Consider the following 20,790-nt stretch of genomic DNA (forward strand, 5'->3'; position numbering starts at 1 on the left):
CTTCAATACATTCTACTTGGTGCACCCATGTTCGAAAAATCCTAGATTCGCCTCTGGATACATCCATATACATGTATCTTAGAATACATGAAATAAAGATCATTTATAATTTATTCTAAATACATTGTATCCAAGTGAATTCGCTTGTATATGAGATTATATTGTCTACTTTTGAGTTTTACCTTATATATATTCTTTGTCTTTTCCTGTTTAGCCATTTTGCTGAATCAGCAAAATTGTCTACAAGATTAAATTCACATACTTTTACTTCTCTTTCAACTACTTGTTGATATCTATCTAATCGCTTCGTTCTTTTTTGCTTGTATCTAACATTTTCTTAGTCCATTTTCATTCCCCTTGTATGTTTGATTGGCACAGATACTTTTAAAATTAATAGATTGAATAATAATTTAACTACAATGTGCACTTTTTCGTCATTATTTTCAGAATGAATCGTTGTCTGTTTTTCACATCAATTGTCAGTTTGCACATAAGTTTTTCAATGTCCAACTACGAAAGCTGCTATTTAGAATTCCCCATCAAAAAACTGGTGCACTGGTTATCTCATCATATGCTCAAAAAGAACCTCCAAGATTTGCTCTTCCTATGGAAGGAACTAAGAAACGAAAATTGGGATCATCCGCTCCAACGAAGCAAAAGTAATAAGCACTCCACAATTTAATATAACATAATCTCTAACTTATTTATTCATTTACAATATACTTCGCCATATAGGTATAAGTAAAAAAAAGTTGAGACTTCGCCATATAGGTATAAGTAAAAAAAAGTTGAGTACAACGAAGAAAAATCACGTGATTTGACATGTATAGCTGAATTTTGATTGCCTATACCATCATCAAAGAATGAGCTACCTCAACCAATGGCGGCTCAATCTAATTAGTGGCCTAAAGCCAAATATAAATCGGAGGACTGGTTTTTTTTTTTTGAAATTCAAATTTATTTCTTTTTTTAATGAAAATGCTTTATTTTTTCTATGGTCTTATACTATATATATACCAAAATATTTTGTAATCTTGTGATCTTAAACATGTCATGTAGAAGTTAAATTTAAAAATTGACAAAAAAGAAAAAAACATTCTTTAATGTTTCAAAACAAACTAAAAGAAACACAAAATATTATTTATTTTTTTGTTAAAAAATAAATATAATAATTCTATTATTACTAAAAAATGAGGCCCTCAAATTTTTGGACCTAAGACGGATGCCTCAGTTTTTAAAGGTATCGAGCGGCCCCTGACCTCAACAAAGTTTCTCTTTTTTGAGCGCATATTAACAACCTACATAAACTACTAGTTATTTTATAATTTTTGTGTACATAACGGTAAAACTGCGGTGGCCACTACTTTGCCTGCTCAAAATGTTTGCTCCAACTAAGCGTGTATATACTAAGTGTATATATATATATATATTCCCTTCGGCCATGCTGACATGGGATTCTCTTCTAGTTACCATCAATATTCACCAACAGTTAACATCTAAATATCCTCAGAGAAAAAATTGTCGAATATGAGACCAAGTAATATTATAACAAGCTCAAAACAGAGCCTTGACAATGTGCGCCCTTACATCAGGATCGGAATATCTAACCTACCAAAACAAAACCTCATGGCCCCAGACGAACATGTCTAATAACCAATCAATAATACAAGGAAGCAGCAAATACATCCTCAAACAACAAAGACAAAAGTCCAAATAGAGAAAATTTAAGGACTAGGAATATGGAAAGGTGCAACAGTGAAACTGATCTGCTCTGAGCTATGCCATCTATTCAAATGCTTCATCATCGTCATCTGGAAGTGGCTGATTAAGGGCTTGTTGAAGCTCCTGTTCATGCCTGAATAAACAGTGTGGTTAAAATTAAAAATCGTACAACGAGAAAACAAAATGTTAAGCACAAGGAGCCTAGCACATCACAGAGCCAAGCAAGTAATAGGGTCGATTTGCATGATCTAAACCTAACAGGAACCTAATACTTGTTGGTATTCTTTAAGATACGCGGGTTGCTCATTATCAAAATCATCAGTTCTAATTCTTATATACATATTAAGATGCAATGAACATTGTCCAACTTTGTTATACATATAAAACAGTGAATATCTGATATTTTCAGAGACTTGCTAACAGTTATCAATTTTATGGAATACCCACATAAAACTTAGATATTAGCAGAAGTAAAAAATAATGAAGCAACAAAAGTAAACAGAGATCTTACAATGCCTGTGCAGCTAAGTCAATTTGTACTTCTGGGGGAGCAAGTGCAGGTGATTCCACAAAGTGAAGATTACCATCCCTACAAGTAGAACAAGAAATTAGGTTCACATCAACAGTACAAATGAATAGAACAGACAAGATATAGATTTATATTTATGAACATTAATTACCCAGCAAGCTTTCTAGCAAGGTACAGAAAAGGCTTCTCAAAGTTGTAGTTACTCTTTGCTGAGATCTCATAGTATTGCAAATTTTTCTTCCTGTGGAAGGTAACTTGCTTTGCCTTAACCTGCCTGTTCTTCACATCAACTTTGTTTCCACAGAGAACAATGGGGATGTTTTCACAAACCCTGGAAGAAGCAATTGAATAGCATTTCAGATTTCAATTGCATATCATCAATTATAAGTAAGAGTATAATGCTGGCAGTCTATGAAGAGTTCCTCACCGGCAAAGATCTCTATGCCAAGTAGGAACATTCTTGTAGGTCAGACGGGCTGTAACATCAAACATGATAATTGCACATTGCCCATGAATGCTGCACAATTGACATAGAGAAATATGAGAATCAAAAATACAGTCACCAAAAGCTTCAAGCAAGACAATTAATGTCAAGGCAGTCATACAAGTAACAAATGTTTGATGTAAAAAAGGAATAGCAGGTTAAATATGGTATTCTATTCTTTGCTTAAAAGAGACGCAAGTGTGAGCACAATTACTGTCACCTCAGATATGATTAACCACATTGTAGAAATACCTATAGTGGCATTTGATGTAGAACACCACAAGTTATCAATTATTCTTCACAAACAAACCAGCATTCCTTAATTCCAATATTTCATCTTTTGGGAAACATGAAACTACAACCATTTAACTTGACAGTAAAAGTTTTAATCAGAAATAACATCCATCGAGCAGCAGAGCCTTGCATAAACTAAAGGTTTTAACTGCCTAGAATCACTTACTAGTAACCATCTCTGAGACCTCCAAACTTCTCTTGTCCGGCTGTATCCCAGCAATAAAAGCGAATTTTCCCACAATTTGTGAAGAAGTCTAGTGGATGAACCTCCACACCAATAGTGGCTGTATGAAAACAAAACTTAATAAATAATTTACTCATGAGAAACCAACATAATAAGAAACAGAGCGAGAGCCTATTGAAAAGGATAACGACCCAGATTATCAGAAGACTCTATCTGTCAGTACAGGAAATAAAAAACTTACGTTCGTATTTTTTCTCAAATTCACCAGTGAGATGCCTTTTGACAAAAGTCGTCTTCCCTGGAAATCCAATTACAACAGGAACCATTAGGGTACTCTAACAAAAGGAAGCAAGCCACTAATCTCAATGAAACATTCACTTCAAATTACAAAGATCAGATTATCTACGATAAATAGCATTTATCCCATAAATTCAGTGTATACTCATACATTATCAATTAACTATATTGAAATAACTTCCATATTTAAAAACTATTCTGAATCAAAATTTCACAAGTCAGTAATGTTTTTCAAATGTTTGAAGAAATCAAAACAAAATATCTGTTTGACATCAAATTATTGTTACTGATATTCTCTTCGAAACAAACGATACTAGAAACAAATCTCAGATAAACATAGAAACATACCAGTTCCTCCATCCCCCACAATAACAAGCTTGAAGCTTGGATAATCTACGGTTTGTTGGTTTGGTAAAGCCTGTAATAATAAATTCACAAACATCAACACAAGAAATCAGCCAAAACAGTTACAATTCAACACTGATCACATATCAAATATAACTCATCTACATCTTCATAAACACATCACAATCAAAGTTAAAAATCAACTTCCTAGAAGAACAAAAAGGAGCAATTGGACAACAAAAAAATCAACAAAGTGTATAAGCACCTCAATCTGAAACCTGTGGGGGATTTTGATGTCTCAAAAAAGAAGATAAAACAGATTAAAGACATAGAAGATGGCGTACATACATCTTTAAAGCTTTACGTCTTGGTCACAATATTTGCTATTTATAAAAAAATTATTTCTTATAGAAAGAATGAATAATTTCTAAATTAAATATTTGTATGTAGATTTTCAACAATCAATTTATGTTTGTGAACTCCCATCTTAGAGAATGAATGATTTAACTCTAGAATATACCATCTAAGTTCTCCACAGGCTATCTCTCAAAAGAAAGAATATTTTAACAGCCCTATTTTATAATTTCAAATGTTTTAAGCCAAATCCCACCACACGTATCCATACCTCAATCCATATGGATACAAATCCATCACCCAGATACGCATCCAAAGCTTATACACACCTCTATCTCAAACTATTCAGGGTCGATTAGACACCTTAGATCAGTTATCATTCCAAATACAACAAAAAAACCTCGCTACATCTTCAAAAACTCATCCAACCAAAGCTAAAACCAACTTCTAAAACAAAGAAAAGGAACAACTTGACCAAACAAAGCCTATAAACACCTCAATCTCATCATCCCAATACTGATACACAATTTGCAGCTATAAAAGTTCTCCTGTACATAACACTTCCCATTCCAATTATGATAATCTACCAGCCGAGAAGAATAAACTCATCTAAATCCTCAAATACTCATCCAAATCAAAGTTAATACAAAAAAATAAATCCAGCGAATCGTATAAACATCTCAATAATCATCTAATTATCATTCCAATTCTCGAAAAAAAAATCAACTAATTATATGAAAAATAAACGAGATTTACTCACCATTGTCGAAAGTATGAGAAGAAAATTCCTTCAAGAGAGAGCGGCAGAGCTTTTTTGTGTGTGTGAGGAATGAAAAGCGAAACGGAAGTAGGGTTTATAAATTGGGGAATTCGCTTAAACTTAACGCCAGTCTTTTTTTTATATTCTATTTTTGAATTTCAAATTTTTGTGTATGTGTGTGTTAGAAACATAATAAACTAATGTTTTTTTTAAAAATAAATAAATAAATTCTTTATGTTTGTTTTTAACTTTTGTAAGTTTTAAGCTAATATATTTTGTAATTGGGTCCACTAGGAATGTATTATTGTGTTTAGTCACCCTTGTTGTATTACAAATTACACAAAACTTTGACCGTTTGGCAGAGTAATAGTGGATTTAGGATTTTCATTCGAGAGTTTGAAACATATATATGAAGTAAAAGCGCAAAAATTATGTGATAACTAAAAACGCGGGGCGGTGAATGGCAACACTCATTTTAATCCACTTAATTCATGTCCCGTTTAACATTTATTACTATTTCGAGTCCTTTCTAAAATTTATTGTGCTATCACAATCGTAGACATAACTTTGAACCCCTAGACCACTAAATTAAGCTTCTCAATTGTACTAAGGGAGTTCATTTCTTTGTATATAACCATACATATCGAATTTGACCTTATAAATACAATGTATTTTTTTCGACGAGGGGATTTGGATGGACCCCCTACTGCCCACGAAGATCCGTCCCTGTGGTAGAGTATCTAAGAATAATGCAAAATATAATGTATTAGTAATACTTGTATTGTTATACTTGCATTAGTTATGCTGAGATTTTTCTTATGCAATGTTTGGTTTTGTGTACTAAAAATATTAAGCACTGCATAATTTTTTAAAGAAATGTTTTTAAAAAAATATATATATTGGAATGGATGTGAAAAAAAATTTGAGGGACAATTATATCTTTAACATTGTTAATGCATGCATTAGAATTCATTGCAATATTAATGCATAGAAATTCATGATATTAGTAATTTACTCTTCAATATACAATAACTAATACAAGCATTAATTATGCATAAATTAGAAAAGCGAACTAAACAAAGTACTAGTAACACAACAAAGTGGGAAAGATTATTATTTGTAAATTCAATTAGTTTTACTTATTAAACTAACTAATTGAATGCCTGATGTAAAAAGTGGCCTTTTGGCTTCCATTTTAGTTTCTAGCTAGGTTGATGTTTTTGTTGTATCTTAAATTTCGATTCCAACATATAGAATTGAGCGAGAAATGTTTATTTTGAGTTTTTATTAGGGGATATTTTCGTCGATCTTGATTTTATAAATTGTCAGCTTTTTGTCTTTTCAAACGAAGTCAGACATATTTCTTATTTTTAAGTGGCAAAAATTGTATAACGTTTTTTTGGGCTAGTCCTGAGGAAGTTTTGAGGTGGGGCATACTAAAACGCTCTGGGGTGCAAATTAAAAACGTACATTCATAGGGCGTGAGTCCTAGAATTTGGGGTGTAAGCTCCTAGCGTAAAAACATAAACCTTGGGCGTAAAAATCGTATCCCTTGGGCCTTTTTAAAAAAAATTATTATTATTTTTGAACTTCTTTTTTTATTGAAATCATATTTTTTTATTTGTGTAATGATATTTCTCAAATAGTAATTGTAATAGTACTTTTTTCTTCATTATTGGTTATTAATACATTTCTAAAATAAAAATTATAATATTTTTTTTCTATATATTATAGGTTATTAATTTAAATTTATTTGTAGTAATTGAAAGTTTAACTTTTGCTTTCTTCTTAGTAATAAAATTATAAAAAAGAATATACATGAGACCACATCCGTAGATTAATAAAACTTATGTCTCATGTCTCGAAGCTTACGTCTCGCTCCAAACTATATAAAACATCTCGTCTCACACCCCGCCTTCTAAAACACCACTCCAACCCTTTTAGCTTGATCTAGGCCCAATACACCGTCCAGTATTCCAGTTTAAGAAGTTAAGCCCACTATGGACAGTTATGGGCCCATAGTTGTCAAGAAAATTACACGGTCAACTCCTTTTAGAAATATTCATTTTTAAAATATATATTTCATATATTATTAATATTTAAATAAAAAAATATTATATGATAATTTGAAATCTAAATTAATTTTAAGATTTTATTTAGGATTCTTATTTGGCATACAAAAAATAAAAAAGATACTTTTATTGCTTTCTTTGTCCTCACTATTTTCACCTCGTTCTCTGTCAACATCATTGAAGCAATTTGAGACAATCATCAACATAATTCTTTACTCATTTTTTTCAAAAAAAATTATACTAATTAATCTCATAAGAAAACAATCCATAACTTATTAAATATTCTTCGCATTATAAAAAAGTGCTTGGATAGATGCTTTAGACTATGTTTTATCTTTTTAGTTCATTCCAACAACAACATAAATTAATTGAAAACAAGCTTTGATCAAATACCATATGTACTTTAATTTAAATAATACTTAAAGTCTATAGTACCAAAATATTTGAACATTATTTCAAAGAAATAAATCTTAGATCCGTAAAACATATTTTAAAAACTAAAAATAAAAAGAAATATGATAAATTTAACTGGCTATTATAATTTCAATATGTAATTTATTTGATCAGTACAATGCATCTATTAATCATGACAATTAATGAGATACATTGCACATACACGTAACTACAAAGTTTATTTCCCAAACTAAGAAGATTTATCATCAAAATAGACAATAATAGCCCTTGGTAGCTTGCTAGTACACTTTTAGCATTATTCAACCCTGATTTCCGTCAATTTTGCCATCTGCGTAACAATACCACAAAACAAGTCTAAAGTCAAATTTTCAATTTAAGTTGCACCGTAAAAATTATGTGGAGACATTGCAACTCTGGTCAACTAATAAATTAATACAATATGGATAAAAAAATCTGACAATTCCTCTAAAAATGAATATATACATCATATTCCTATTCTTTTTCAAATTATAAAAATCCTTTAAAATTTAAAAATTTCAGATATATTACTCAATATCTCGATAAATCGCATCCTGATATATATTTTTTGTTGAGACAAGACACACATATTCCGATACATTGCGTAAAAATAATGTATTCGAGGATAGGAGAAAGAGTGAGGAAAATAAAAAAAATTGTACATTTTTTCAAAATAGAGTCAACAAAGTGTAAATTAGAAATTGAAAAAAATACTGAATTGAAAGTCAAACTACCATAGTTGCATACTTGCTTGGTTTTTTTAATTTCCTATTTGGTGTTCGAAATCCACATTAAAAACTCGATTAAATCTGAATTGTGTAATGCAGGGCCCATTCTTGTTGAAACAAAAGTTAAAAGGAGTTTCATTACAGAAAGATGAAAAAAGACAAACTAAAAAACAAAGAAATGGAAAAGGTAAAGAAAAAAGGAAACTTAATTACCTGGTCCGCACCTAATGTTGCATTTCCCATCACAACGAGCGTACTCTCTCGCTGAAGAAATAACAAATTAGTACCGCTAAAATACTATATAAAGCTGAACTGAACGCTACGATTATAAAAAAAAAAAGAAGAATAAATAGGAAAGGGGAGATCGAAATGATGACATACGTGGGAGACCAACACAAGCAGTATTGCAATTGTCCCAGCAATTGACGCCCTGAGCTGCGACGCCGACGGTGTCGGTGTTGGCCGATAAAAGGATGATAAACACCATAGCCATAGCTGCCACTGAATTCATTTTCTTGCTTTCCATTGTTTTCTTATTAATCTCTCTATGCTTTTTAGTGTTATAGTATGAAGATATAAGACTATATTTTCCTTCAATGGAAAGCTCATTTATATATTGGTACTCACTTTTATTAGTGCCGTAGTGGACAAGTGGGATACAGGATATTGTTATTTTTTTCATTCCACCAATTTTGACCGTTTAAGTAAACTTTGACTGAAATATATAACAAACTTTATTTTATTTTGACCTAATAATACGTGATCAATTCATTAAATTTAACGGGATATTCTATTTATACACTTGAATTATGATTGATTAAGATGAGTGTGTCCACTAAAGATAAAAGATGACTTATTTTATTTAGTTAACTTAACTATCTAATATACAAATGAAAAAAATTGCAATTTTTTCTTCAAAACTTGAATTGAAATTATCTCTTTTCAATCGAAACATGATTTAGTTAAAGTGTATAATAAAGTATTCCGATAATTTTAAGGAGCTGAGTATGCATTAAGCATTTTATTTTTATATGGACTAGATTAGATCTTCTTTTCAGTCTAACTTTAAAAAAAATTAGAGAACTAGTTTAAAATGCTTGATACTGTAAGGTGAGAAAACAGAAAACTAGTAGTCTTTGTCGTTCCAGAGCCCTTTGAAATATTGTTTTTTTAAAGGGATACAAATTAAATAAATTAGAATCAGCGGAGAAGCAAGAATTGAAATTAAATGTTGAAAAAATAAATTAAAAAGTTAAGTTCTTGTGTGACTCTCATATCACCGAGTTTCTTTTTTTATTACATAGTCAAACTTCGTAAGTTGTAGTTTGACCTTAATTTTTTAAAATAATATTATTATTACTATATTTTACATAATTGTAGGTTGGAGAAAGAGATTACTAGATGTGAATCGGAATCTAATCAACGAACTTTCGTTTAGATAATCAAAAGCAAGTAAACTATTACTCCCTCTATTATGGTAAAATATCATGAACATTGTATTCTGATAATACATTGTATTCATATATTGTCTCCAAAGTTAAAACTTTCTTAAATGAACTTCCACCCTTGAACAGATGATGCCTCACAAATTAGTTACCATCACTATTAACAAACAGTTGACATTTAAGTATCTTCAGTCAAAAAATTGTCGGAATGTGACCAAGTAATATTATAACAAGCTCAAAACAGAGCCTCGATAATGTGCCCCTTACATCAGGGTCGGCATAACTAACCTAACAAAACAAAGCCTCGTGGCCGCAGACAAACATATCTAATAACCAATCAATAATACAAGGAAGCAACAAATAGATCCTCAAATAACAAAGACAAAAGTCCAAATAGAGAAAAAATTGGGAAGGTGCAACGGTGAAACTGATCTGCTCTGAGCTATGCCATCTATTCAAATGCTTCATCATCGTCATCTGGAAGTGGCTGATTAAGGGCTTGTTGAAGCTCCTGTTCATGCCTGAATAAACAGAGTAGTCAAAATTAAAAATCGTACAAGAAAACAAAATGTTAAGCACAAGGAGCCTAGCTCATCACATAACCAAGCAAGCAACAGGGTCAACTTGCATGACCCAAACCTAACAGGAACCTAATAAGTATTCTTTAAGATACAAGGGTTGCTCATGATCAAAATCGTTACATATTAAGATGCAATGAGCATTGGCTAACTTTGATATACATATAAAGAAGTGAATATCTGATATTATCACAGATTTGCTGACAGTTCTTAATTCTATGGAATACTCATATAAAACTTAGATATTAGCAGAAACAAAAAATAATGAAGCACCAAAAGTAAGCAGAGCTCTTACAGTGCCTGTGCAGCTAAGTCAATTTGTACTTCTGGGGGAGCAAGTGCAGGTGATTCCACAAAGTGAAGATTACCATCCCTACAAGTAGGACAAGAAATTAGGTTCAATACATCAAAAGTATATATGACAAGAGCAGACATGAAATAAATTTATATTTATGAACATTAATTACCCAGCAAGCTTTCTAGCAAGGTACAGAAAAGGCTTCTCAAAGTTGTAGTTACTCTTTGCTGAGATCTCATAGTATTGCAAATTTTTCTTCCTGTGGAAGGTAACTTGCTTTGCCTTAACCTGCCTGTTCTTCACATCAACTTTGTTTCCACAGAGAACAATGGGGATGTTTTCACAAACCCTGGAAAAAGTAATTGAATAGCATTTCAGATTTCAATTGCATATCATCAATTATAAGTAAAGAGTATAATGCTGGCAGCCTATGAAGAGTTCCTCACCTGCAAAGATCTCTATGCCAGGTAGGAACATTCTTGTAGGTCAGACGGGCTGTAACATCGAACATGATAATTGCACATTGCCCATGAATGCTGCACAATTGACATGGAGAAATATGAGAAGCCAAAATACAGTCACCAAAAGCTTCAAGCAAGACAATTAATGTCAAGGCAGTCATACAAGTAACAAGTGTTTGATGTAAAAAAAGGAATAGCAGGGTAAATATGGTATTCTGAGCTCAAAAGAGACGCAGATGTGAGCACAATTACTGTCACCTCAGATATGATAACCACATTGTAGAAATACCTATAATGGCATTTGATGTAGAACACCACAAGTTATCAATGATTTTTCACAAACAATCCAGCATTCCTTAATACCAATATTTCATCTTTCGGGAAACATGAAACTTTACCCATTTAACACTCAAGGATTTGATAGTAAAAGTTTTAATCAGAAATAACATCCATCGAGCAGCAGAACCTTGCAGAAACTAAAGGTTTTAACTGCCTAGAATCACTTACTAGTAACCATCTCTGAGACCTCCAAACTTCTCTTGTCCAGCTGTATCCCAGCAATAAAAGCGAATTTTCCCACAATTTGTGAAGAAGTCTAGTGGATGCACCTCCACACCAATAGTGGCTGTATGAAAAAAAAACTTAATAAATAATTCACTCACGAGAAACCAACATAATGAGAAACAGCGCGAGCCTATTGAAATGGATAATGACCCAGATTATCTAAACACTTCAGTCAGTACAACAAATCAAAAACTTACGTTCATATTTTTTCTCGAATTCACCAGTGAGATGCCTTTTGACAAAAGTTGTCTTCCCTGGAAATCCAATTACAACAGAAACCATTAGGGTACTCTAACAAAAGGAAGCAAGCCACTAATCTCAATGAAACATTCACTTCAATTTACAAAGATCAGATTGTCTACTATAAATAGCATTTATCCCATAAATTCAGTGTTTACTCATACATTATCACTTAACTATATTGAAATAGCTTTCATATTTAAGAACTATTCCGAAATCAAAATTTTCTCACTAGTCAGTAATGTTTTTCAAATGTTTGAAGAAATCAAAACAAAATATCTGTTTGATATCAAAATAATGTTACTGATATTCTCTTCGAAACAAATCCCAGATAAACATAGAAACATACCAGTTCCTCCATCCCCCACAATAACAAGCTTGAAGCTTGGATAATCTACAGTTTGTTGGTTTGGTAAAGCCTGTAATAATAAATTCACAAAGATCAACACAAGAAATAAGCCAAAACGTTAACAATTCAACACTGATCACATATCAAATATAACTCATCTACATCTTCAAAAACACATCACAATCAAAGTTAAAAACCAACTTCCTAGAAGAACAAAAAGGAGCAATTGGACCAAAAAAAAATCAACAAAGCATATAAGCACCTCAATCTGAGACCTAAGTTGCACTTTGCTCCGATCAACATGACACAGGGGTTGGGGACCTAATTTTTCCTTATATATATATATATGTATACTCCCATCAAAATAGAAGATAAAACAGATTTAAGATATCGAAGATGGCATACATACATCTTTTAAAGCTTTTCCTCTTGGTCAATATTTTATGTTACTTAACTCCCATCTTAGAGAATGAATGATATAACTCTAGAACATACCATCGAAGTTCTCCACGGGCTATCTCTCAAAAAAGAGAATATATTTTTTGAGTAAAAGGAATATTTTAACAGCCCTATTTTATCATTTCAAAGTTTTAAGCCAAATCCCAGCACACGTATCCATATGGATACAAATCCGACACTCAGATACGCATCCAAAGCTTATACACAACTCAATCTCAAACTATTCAGGGTCAATTAGACACGTCTTATGTATATAGAGATCAGTTATCATTCCAATCCCCACAAAAAAAAACTCACCTACCAAAGCTAACCCAACTTCTAAAACAAAGAAAAGGAACAACTACCAAACAAATCCAGTAAACATCTCGATCTCATCATCCCAGTACTGATAAACAATTTGCAGCTATAAAAATTCTCATGTTAGCCGCGAAGAATAAACTCATCTACATCCTCAAATATTCATCCAAATCAAAGTTAATACAAAAAAAAATTTCCAGCCAATCGTATAAATACCTCAATGATTATCTAATTATCATTCCAATTCTCGAAAAAAAGAAAGAAAATCAAGTAATTATATGAAAATTAAACGAGATTTACTCACCATTATCGAAAGGATGAGAAGAAAAATCCGAGAGCGGCAGAGGTTTTTTGTTTGTGAGGAAAAAGAGAAACGGAAGTAGGGTTTATAAATTGGGGAATTTGCTTAAATTTGACGCCAGTCTTTTTTTATATTCTATTTTTGAATTTCTAAATTTTGTGTGTGTGTGTGTTTGTGTTTGAGTGGAAACTAAATAAAGTAATATCTATAAAAATAAAATAAAATACATGGCTAGAAAATTTAGTCAGAATTTAGCCAGAATGGTAAAATAACATATTTCACATTATGTTATTTTATTTTTTGAATATTTTTACTCTTTTAACTTTAATACCTTAAAAAAAAAAAAAGATCAGTTTATTTTAAAACAAAATTTTTTTATAGAGTTTTTAAATATCTGACCATTTAGCACTATCCTTAAAAAAAATAAAAAAAAATATTTGTTTTACTTTTGTAAGTTTAAAGCTAATATATTTAGTAATTGGGTCCACTAGAAATGTATTATTGTGTTTAATGTCCCTTGTTGTATTACAAATTACACAAAACTTTGAGTGAAAAATATAATTATTTGTAGGGCGTACAAAATTGAATTGAAATTCTCATTAAATCGCAAATTAAGTTAAATCGAAAAAGTAATTCGATTAATGGTTTGGTATTGAAAAAAAACTCCGACTATATATGAATTGGTTTGGTTTAAACCAAAAAGAAGTCGACCCGATACCAAACCAAGCTGACATTATATATATAATTTCTAAAATTTATTTTATACATAAAATATTAATTTTGATATAATTTCTAAAATTTCTTATACCTTTTCATAATTTTTATCTTTTAATAAATTATGTCAAGTTTTTTTAGACTTAAAATTTTGAATAATCTGATAAATGTTTTAGTTCATAGATATTAATAACTCTGTAAAGCTTATTTCAAAATCAAATCAATACTAATGCTAGCATAAAAAAAAATCAACACAAAAAAAGATAATAATGTTGAATATTTGTTCTTTAGTTTTACATTGGTTTAGACATTTAAAATATATATCATAATTCTAATTATTCTTCAATGTTTAATCATGTAATTAATACTTATTAGACTTACTTTAACATGATTTAGTACTTTTAAATTATGATCATTTTCATTATGACTTATTAATTTGCTATATTTATTTGTTGCGATTTCATTATTATTTTTATTAATGAATATTTTTGTGTCATTACTCATCTCATATTTTGCGTTTTTTTTTTAAAGAAATACCTTTGATAGTTGTTTTTGGTAGGACTGAAGAAATATTTAAGGCACAAGTTAATCATAAGTCCATGAAATCCGGAGAAACCCGAAATAACTTGAGTCTTAATAGTTTAATTTGGTTTAAAAATTTGACACAAATAATTTGATTTGTTATTTGAAAAAATCAAACCAATCTAGTCATATACGCCCCTAATTATTTATTTTTTTGATAACCGAGAAATTCGTATGTGACCTGCCCTTTGGACCAATCACAACCTTCTAAACTCGGTGGATAATGGACCCACCCCTCTACCCTTCTCCACTTAAATACCAGGCTTCGCTTTGCATATACACACCTAATTATTTGCAAGTTCAATTAGTTATACTTTAAACTAATTGAATTGCCTGATGTAAAAGGTGGCCTTTTGGTTTCCATTTTAGTTTCTAGCTAGGTTGATGTTTTTGTTGAGTCTTAAATTTCGATTTCAACATTTAAACTTGAGCGAGAAATGCCTATTTTGAGTTTTTTATGTCGGTTTTATAAATTGTCGGTTTTTTATCCTTTCAAACGGAGTCTACCATTTTTCTTATTTTTATGTAACAAACATTTTTTTCCTTTTTTTTTATTTATTTCTTACGCCTTTATTTGATATTGTCTTCGCCTACTTTTAATTGTCATAGTTTTCCTTTCTAGTGTAAAACTATAAGAAATTTGACTAACATTTTATGTTGTATTTTTTTCATCATATTGATATGTAAAAAATTGTAATTTATAGTATTTTCCGTATAGTTTTTGAATATCTAAATTTTTTATTTAAAATATCGAATTAATGTAATCTAATTTAACTTTAAAAATTAGTCAAATTGACTTTCGAAAAGCGCAACATGACAATTAAAAGTGGAAGGAAAGAGTAACTAGTTATTAGTAGAGTATGCAAAGACTTTTACTGAAGTTGAATAAGAAGGGACATTTGATAGAGTGTTGTATTAGTAAAAATAATGCATGCATTAACTTTGTGCATTCATAATATCTTGTTTGGTACATTTTTGCATGTTATGTATGACTAATATTGTGTACTAAGGTGTGTATTACTTATATCATGAATTTTTAGGTCTTAATACTGCAGTGAGTTTTAATGCATACACTAGCATGGTTAAAGGTCTCATTGCCCCTCAAAATCTCTTTTACATCTTTTTCACCATAATCGTGAAGGGTATTTTTGTAAATAAATATTTTTATGCAATGCATGTTATTTTTAATACATCAAATCAAACAATGCATAAGAAATAATCTATATATAATTAATACAATATTATTAATACACTCTATTTGACGTTTTATTTTATACATCTATCAAACGATTACGGTATAACTCCAACCCATTAGCTTGAACTAGGCCCAATACACGGTCCAATATTTCAGTTTAAGAAGCTAATCCCACTGAGGACAGTTATGGCCCATAATTTAGGAGGCCCATAACTGTCGAAAGTTTAAAGAGGATGTTTGGATTGATTTAAATGTTGATTAAATCTATTTTTAAGTTAGTATTTTACATTTAAAAATATTTAGAAAATAAAAAAACAACTTAAAATATATAAAAAATGTAGTGTTTGACAATATTAAAAATAACTTAAAATAAGTTTAAAACCATAATTTTTTTTTTAAGTGTGATTCAAACATAAGAATCAATAATATTCTCATTTATTCTTCAGCGTGATTCAAGCTATCAATCTACCGATTGATGGGGAAGTACAAATCTCACTTGTTCCGCCATCACTCTATTTCTCCATGACTAAACAATATACCAACTATAGTTTTTTTATTTATGTCTAATTTGTTGGTAATAAATATAACACGAGAAAGAACGATTTGAGTTCATATAAAGCGTTGGTAAATTTTGACTTTTGACTTAACTACAGCTAGCAAATTGAACTGACAATTATACTTTCATATATAGTACATAGTTTCATTATCATACAATGCATTTCTATTACAGTAGAAAAAAAAGAGTCTATAGTAATAATTAAACATACACGTACAAGTAACGTTTATTTTCTCCAACTACGAAGAAATTATTATCGAACAGACAATTATTATTTATAGAACTCCCTACATTAATGCCTCGATAGCTTGCTAGCTAATACATTTTAACACTTTCAACTAGGTTTCCATCAATTTTGCTTTCTGCAAGAAATGAAGAGACTAAAGTTAAATTTCGAATTTAAGCTGCATAATTAAAAAAGGAGTAATTACATTTTAATCTTTTGAATAATCTGGCATATAAAATAGTGAACAAATATATAGATTTTTTATATAGAACAAGTATACTATCCCTCTGTCCCAATTTATGTGACTTACTTTCTTTTTTTATCAGTCCCAAAAAAAATGACACATTTCTGTATTAGGTAACAATTTAATTATAAAATATCTATTATATCCTTAATGAAATTATTTACAAGCCACACAAATTTCTATCATTCATTTTGAATCACAAGTTTTAAAAGTTTTCCTTTCTTTCTTAAACTCCGTGTCGAATCAAACTACCTCATATAAAATGAGACGGAGGAAGTAGTATATTAGAGTAATATACATAATAACTTTTGAAAAGAGAAAAAAGAAAAAGAGAATTACCATCTCCGCACCTTTCGTGGCACTTGTTATCACAAATCAGGTACTCCTTTGCTGAAATATTAACAAATTCTTGCCGTATAAGCTTTTGGATGACAAAAATTCTAGTAAAGTGACACGGAAGTCAAATATTACTACTCTTGAATCCATTTCTGATTCCATAGTTATATTAATTTAATATACCTAAGTTTCGATGAATAAAAGTATATAATAGACATACATGGGAGACCAGCGCAGCCGGTGTTGCAGTTATCATAGCAATTGACACCTTGAGCAGCAACACCGATCGTGTTCATGTTCGCCGATAAAAGGATGATGAACACCATAGCCACTGCATTCATTTTCTTCTTCTCCATTAAGTATTTTTTTTTCCTTCTTCTATGTATAAAATAAAGAGAGGACTGTCGGTAGATATATTTATGTTGCTCGTTGTAACACTATTATTAGTGCCGTACAGGGGACATGTGGCGGAGGAATATTCATCAATTTTCAATAGGATAGGACTAATTTGGAATACCAAACGTTTAATTGATTTGTTTGATTTATAAACTTAGTAAAACGTTTCACAAGTACAATAACTTATTTAGTAGTGTAAAAAGATTCAGAAGTTCTACCACATATTTAGTATAGTATAAGTACTAACAGAGGCGTATCCAGAAATTCGTCAAGATGGGTGCACGAATACGAAAAAATGTATTTTAAATATAAATTTGATAAGTTTGACTTTTAGGTTCTTAATATGAACCATTAAGTTTTAAAAATTATAGGTCCAAAATATATAATACTATTAGTTTTAAATTTTAATGTACACATTAGATTTAATTATATAGAAATCATATAGTGCAAAGTTTTTTAGGACCTTCCAATGTAAGGCACTTGAAAATTTTGAAAGATTAAAGGAAAAAAAACAAAAGAAAAATTAGTTGAAACATCAAAAGTATAATCGATAACCACTTGGGGAGGTGTTACTCAAAAGGACAAGATAGATATAAGAATTAAATTTTTATTCTTACTTAGAGAGGTGCACTCAATCATTATTGTATTATTATTTGATACTTTAAACGTGGGTTCACACATCTATATTTAAATATTTTTTAAAAATATAACACTATTATATATGATCTAGAGAGGGGAGCATGGGTTCACGTGAACCCGCAACACCCCCTCTAAATACGCCCCTGAGTACTAAACACATCAAAGGGAAGTTAAAAAAAATAATATTTTTTTTTAAAATCAATTAAAAAATTAAGATAAATAAATTAAAATGAAGATAAAAATTATAATAATTTTCTGTCTAGTTTATTGGTACTTCTTCTATCCAACAATAGTTGTTCACTATTGATTTGATAGATGAATTAAGAAACAATAAATGATAAGTATAATTTTATCAAATCACCTTTACTAAATATAAGTCATCTAAAAAATTAAAAAATGAATAGTATTCAATAATAAAAGGTAAGACACAAAATAATAAATTATTCATTAATTTTATAAACTGAACAAATATTGCTGCTGCCAGATATCCCAAAATAATATAGTGAATAACAAAAGATGGTAAAGAGAGAAAGTAATGAAAATAACACGAGAAGGAACGATTTGAGTTATTTATAGCGTTGGCAAATTTGACTCTGACTCGACTAGCTTTGCTTATTGAACTGGCAATTATAATTTCAAATAGTAGTACATAGTTTCATCAACATACGATGCATCTTACAGCAAAAAGTCATAGTATTAAAAACATACACGTATAAGTAACGTTTATTTTTCCAAATAAATATTATCGAAGAGACAACTATAATTGTGGAACTCCCTACAATAATAGCTTCCATAGCTTGCTAGTAAATTTCAGCACTTTCAACCAACGTTCCCATCAATTTTGTCATCTACAAAATGAAGAATAAAGTTAAACTTCAAATTTAAGCAGCACGATTAAAAATTGGGATGGTTATAATCCAATGACTACAAAAAAAAAGTGTAAATTATATGAGAATTTTTCTGGGGATTAATTTAAAAATTTGCAAAAAAAATAAGTTTTCTACGGATTTTCATAGTAATCCCCAGAAAAATCCCCATGTAATTCACATTTTTCTTATAATGGCTTTTGGTTCATCTGGTTTACAAAAGAGCCAATAAATATATAGATTTTGTACATTTATTAAATATATTATACATATCTATATATAATGTTTTTAATATTTCGGTCATATCATGATTAATAAAAGAGAATTACGTATAGTACGTACCATCTCCACACCTTTTGTGGCACTTCTTATCACATTTCAGATACTCCTTGGCTGAAAAATTAACAAATTCTTCTTAATTATGTTATAAACAGTACTGATTCCCCTTTTTGTTTTCATTAAATAATTCACAAGGAAGTTAAAGCAGCTATATATATATATATAGGTTCAAGAAAATAGATACTACCATACCGTACCATTGAACTTCCTTCCTTCATTGTAAAATTAAATATAAGTTACTCTGATTGAATATAACAGAAAGTGATACGGAAGTCAAATTAAGATGCAAAATTTCTGCTATTAATAGACATACATGGGAGACCGGCGCATCCGGTGTTGCAGTTATCATAGCAATTGACGCCTTGAGCAGCAACACCGACTATGTCCATGTTGGCCGATAAAAGGATCATCAACACCATACCCATAGCTGCCACTGCATTCATTCTCTTCTTATCCATTATTTTTTCTTATCTATCTTTGGAAGAGACAACTGTCGGTAGATGTATTTATATAGCTAGCTCGTTGTAATCACTTATATTAGTACCCCACTGGCAGGGCCAACCCAATAACATTAGGGGCACTAATATATTTTTTCATCATATATACTTTTATTTAAAATCTATTTCTAGCTATTTTAGATGCGAAGTCATTATTTACTGTTTTATAATCAATTTGTTTAAATATTTCCTTTTCAAATGATAATATAGCTAATATATTCAATCTTTTTTGAGACATTGTTGATCTTAAAGAAGATTTAATCAATTTTAATTTCGAAAAAACTTCTTTCCGCTGAGGCAACGGTTACATTATTCTATAAGCAATATGTGTATTTGGAAAAGAATCAAGTCTTTTTATTTGATTGAGTATTTTCATTAGATCATTATCTTCTACTTGTATTATTTCTTTTAACACTTTTAATTCAAAAAATAAATCTAAACCATCAATATCAGAATAACTATTACGTGTTAAAGACAGTTCAAGGTTAAGACAATATTTTTTAAAATTCTCATCATCTAATGATCTCAATATTTTACCACTAAATAAGAAATCAAAAGTATTTCCATATGCTTCAATTGGTTCAAATCTATTTTGAAGTGAAAAAATAGTTTGATCTACTTTACTTATATAAAGCAATCAACTCTAAAAGATTCTTCAAGGGACTTTGTGATTTCGCTATCCATATTTTTATCAAATTGTTTCTTACAAAATTCAGATTTATGTTCATCTCATATGCAATTTTCTTAGTAGAAATTATAACACTCATAGTACATATAATTTTAAAAATAATAATATATATATAAGTAATTATTTTTTAAAAATGAAGGCCCCAAAATATATGGGGCCCCAAACAATGACTTTAGTGGCCTAGCGGTTAATACGTCCCTGCCCACGGGGCAAGTGGCATGTGTGATGCTGATAATTTTCAATACGACTAATTTGGAATACCAAACTTAATCTGTTTATCTCATTTTCTCTTAATAGTACACCAACACTAGCATCTTAC

The 20,790-nt window shown here is 30.2% G+C and overlaps 4 protein-coding genes and 1 long non-coding RNA gene across 6 annotated transcripts; all 5 read right to left on the reverse strand.

Annotated features, from left to right (window-relative positions):
* Positions 1–1,519: 1,519 nt before the first annotated feature.
* Positions 1,520–5,095, reverse strand: LOC125816534 (GTP-binding nuclear protein Ran2). The gene is made up of 8 exons (XM_049496148.1): positions 4,970–5,095; positions 3,859–3,928; positions 3,455–3,511; positions 3,196–3,313; positions 2,679–2,768; positions 2,403–2,582; positions 2,234–2,311; positions 1,520–1,855 (listed from the first exon to the last, which is right to left on the reverse strand). Exons 1-8 carry the CDS (start codon positions 4,970–4,972, stop codon positions 1,786–1,788), a joined length of 666 nt encoding a protein of 221 aa, XP_049352105.1. The 5' UTR covers positions 4,973–5,095; the 3' UTR covers positions 1,520–1,785.
* A 2,484-nt stretch (positions 5,096–7,579) lies between these two features.
* LOC125816546 (uncharacterized) lies at positions 7,580–8,761 on the reverse strand. Its single transcript, XR_007442234.1, has 3 exons — positions 8,583–8,761; positions 8,415–8,465; positions 7,580–7,783 (listed from the first exon to the last, which is right to left on the reverse strand). It is a non-coding gene; the product is annotated as an uncharacterized LOC125816546 (long non-coding RNA).
* A 1,048-nt stretch (positions 8,762–9,809) lies between these two features.
* LOC125816533 (GTP-binding nuclear protein Ran2) lies at positions 9,810–13,352 on the reverse strand. Its single transcript, XM_049496147.1, has 8 exons — positions 13,197–13,352; positions 12,137–12,206; positions 11,745–11,801; positions 11,491–11,608; positions 10,969–11,058; positions 10,692–10,871; positions 10,520–10,597; positions 9,810–10,167 (listed from the first exon to the last, which is right to left on the reverse strand). The coding sequence occupies exons 1-8, from the start codon at positions 13,197–13,199 to the stop codon at positions 10,098–10,100; spliced, it is 666 nt and encodes a 221-aa protein (XP_049352104.1). The 5' UTR covers positions 13,200–13,352; the 3' UTR covers positions 9,810–10,097.
* Positions 13,353–16,345: 2,993 nt separating this feature from the next.
* On the reverse strand, positions 16,346–17,402 carry LOC125816547 (uncharacterized). Its single transcript, XM_049496163.1, has 3 exons — positions 17,267–17,402; positions 17,050–17,100; positions 16,346–16,602 (listed from the first exon to the last, which is right to left on the reverse strand). Exons 1-3 carry the CDS (start codon positions 17,400–17,402, stop codon positions 16,556–16,558), a joined length of 234 nt encoding a protein of 77 aa, XP_049352120.1. The 3' UTR covers positions 16,346–16,555.
* A 1,291-nt stretch (positions 17,403–18,693) lies between these two features.
* Positions 18,694–19,835, reverse strand: LOC125816545 (uncharacterized). 2 transcript variants are annotated; one of them, XM_049496162.1, is made up of 3 exons: positions 19,600–19,835; positions 19,290–19,340; positions 18,694–18,929 (listed from the first exon to the last, which is right to left on the reverse strand). In XM_049496162.1, exons 1-3 carry the CDS (start codon positions 19,742–19,744, stop codon positions 18,901–18,903), a joined length of 225 nt encoding a protein of 74 aa, XP_049352119.1. In that variant the 5' UTR covers positions 19,745–19,835; the 3' UTR covers positions 18,694–18,900. The 2 variants fall into 2 exon arrangements, 1 of the variants encoding a protein (XP_049352119.1); XR_007442233.1 differs by lacking the exon at positions 19,290–19,340 and having other exon boundaries at positions 18,862–18,929; positions 19,600–19,720.
* Between the last annotated feature and the right edge of the window lie 955 nt (positions 19,836–20,790).

This window comes from Solanum verrucosum, unplaced genomic scaffold (genome assembly GCF_900185275.1).
Source record: "Solanum verrucosum unplaced genomic scaffold, falcon-dt-bn FXZP01000261.1, whole genome shotgun sequence".
In the NCBI taxonomy this organism is placed as follows: Eukaryota; Viridiplantae; Streptophyta; class Magnoliopsida; order Solanales; family Solanaceae; genus Solanum; species Solanum verrucosum.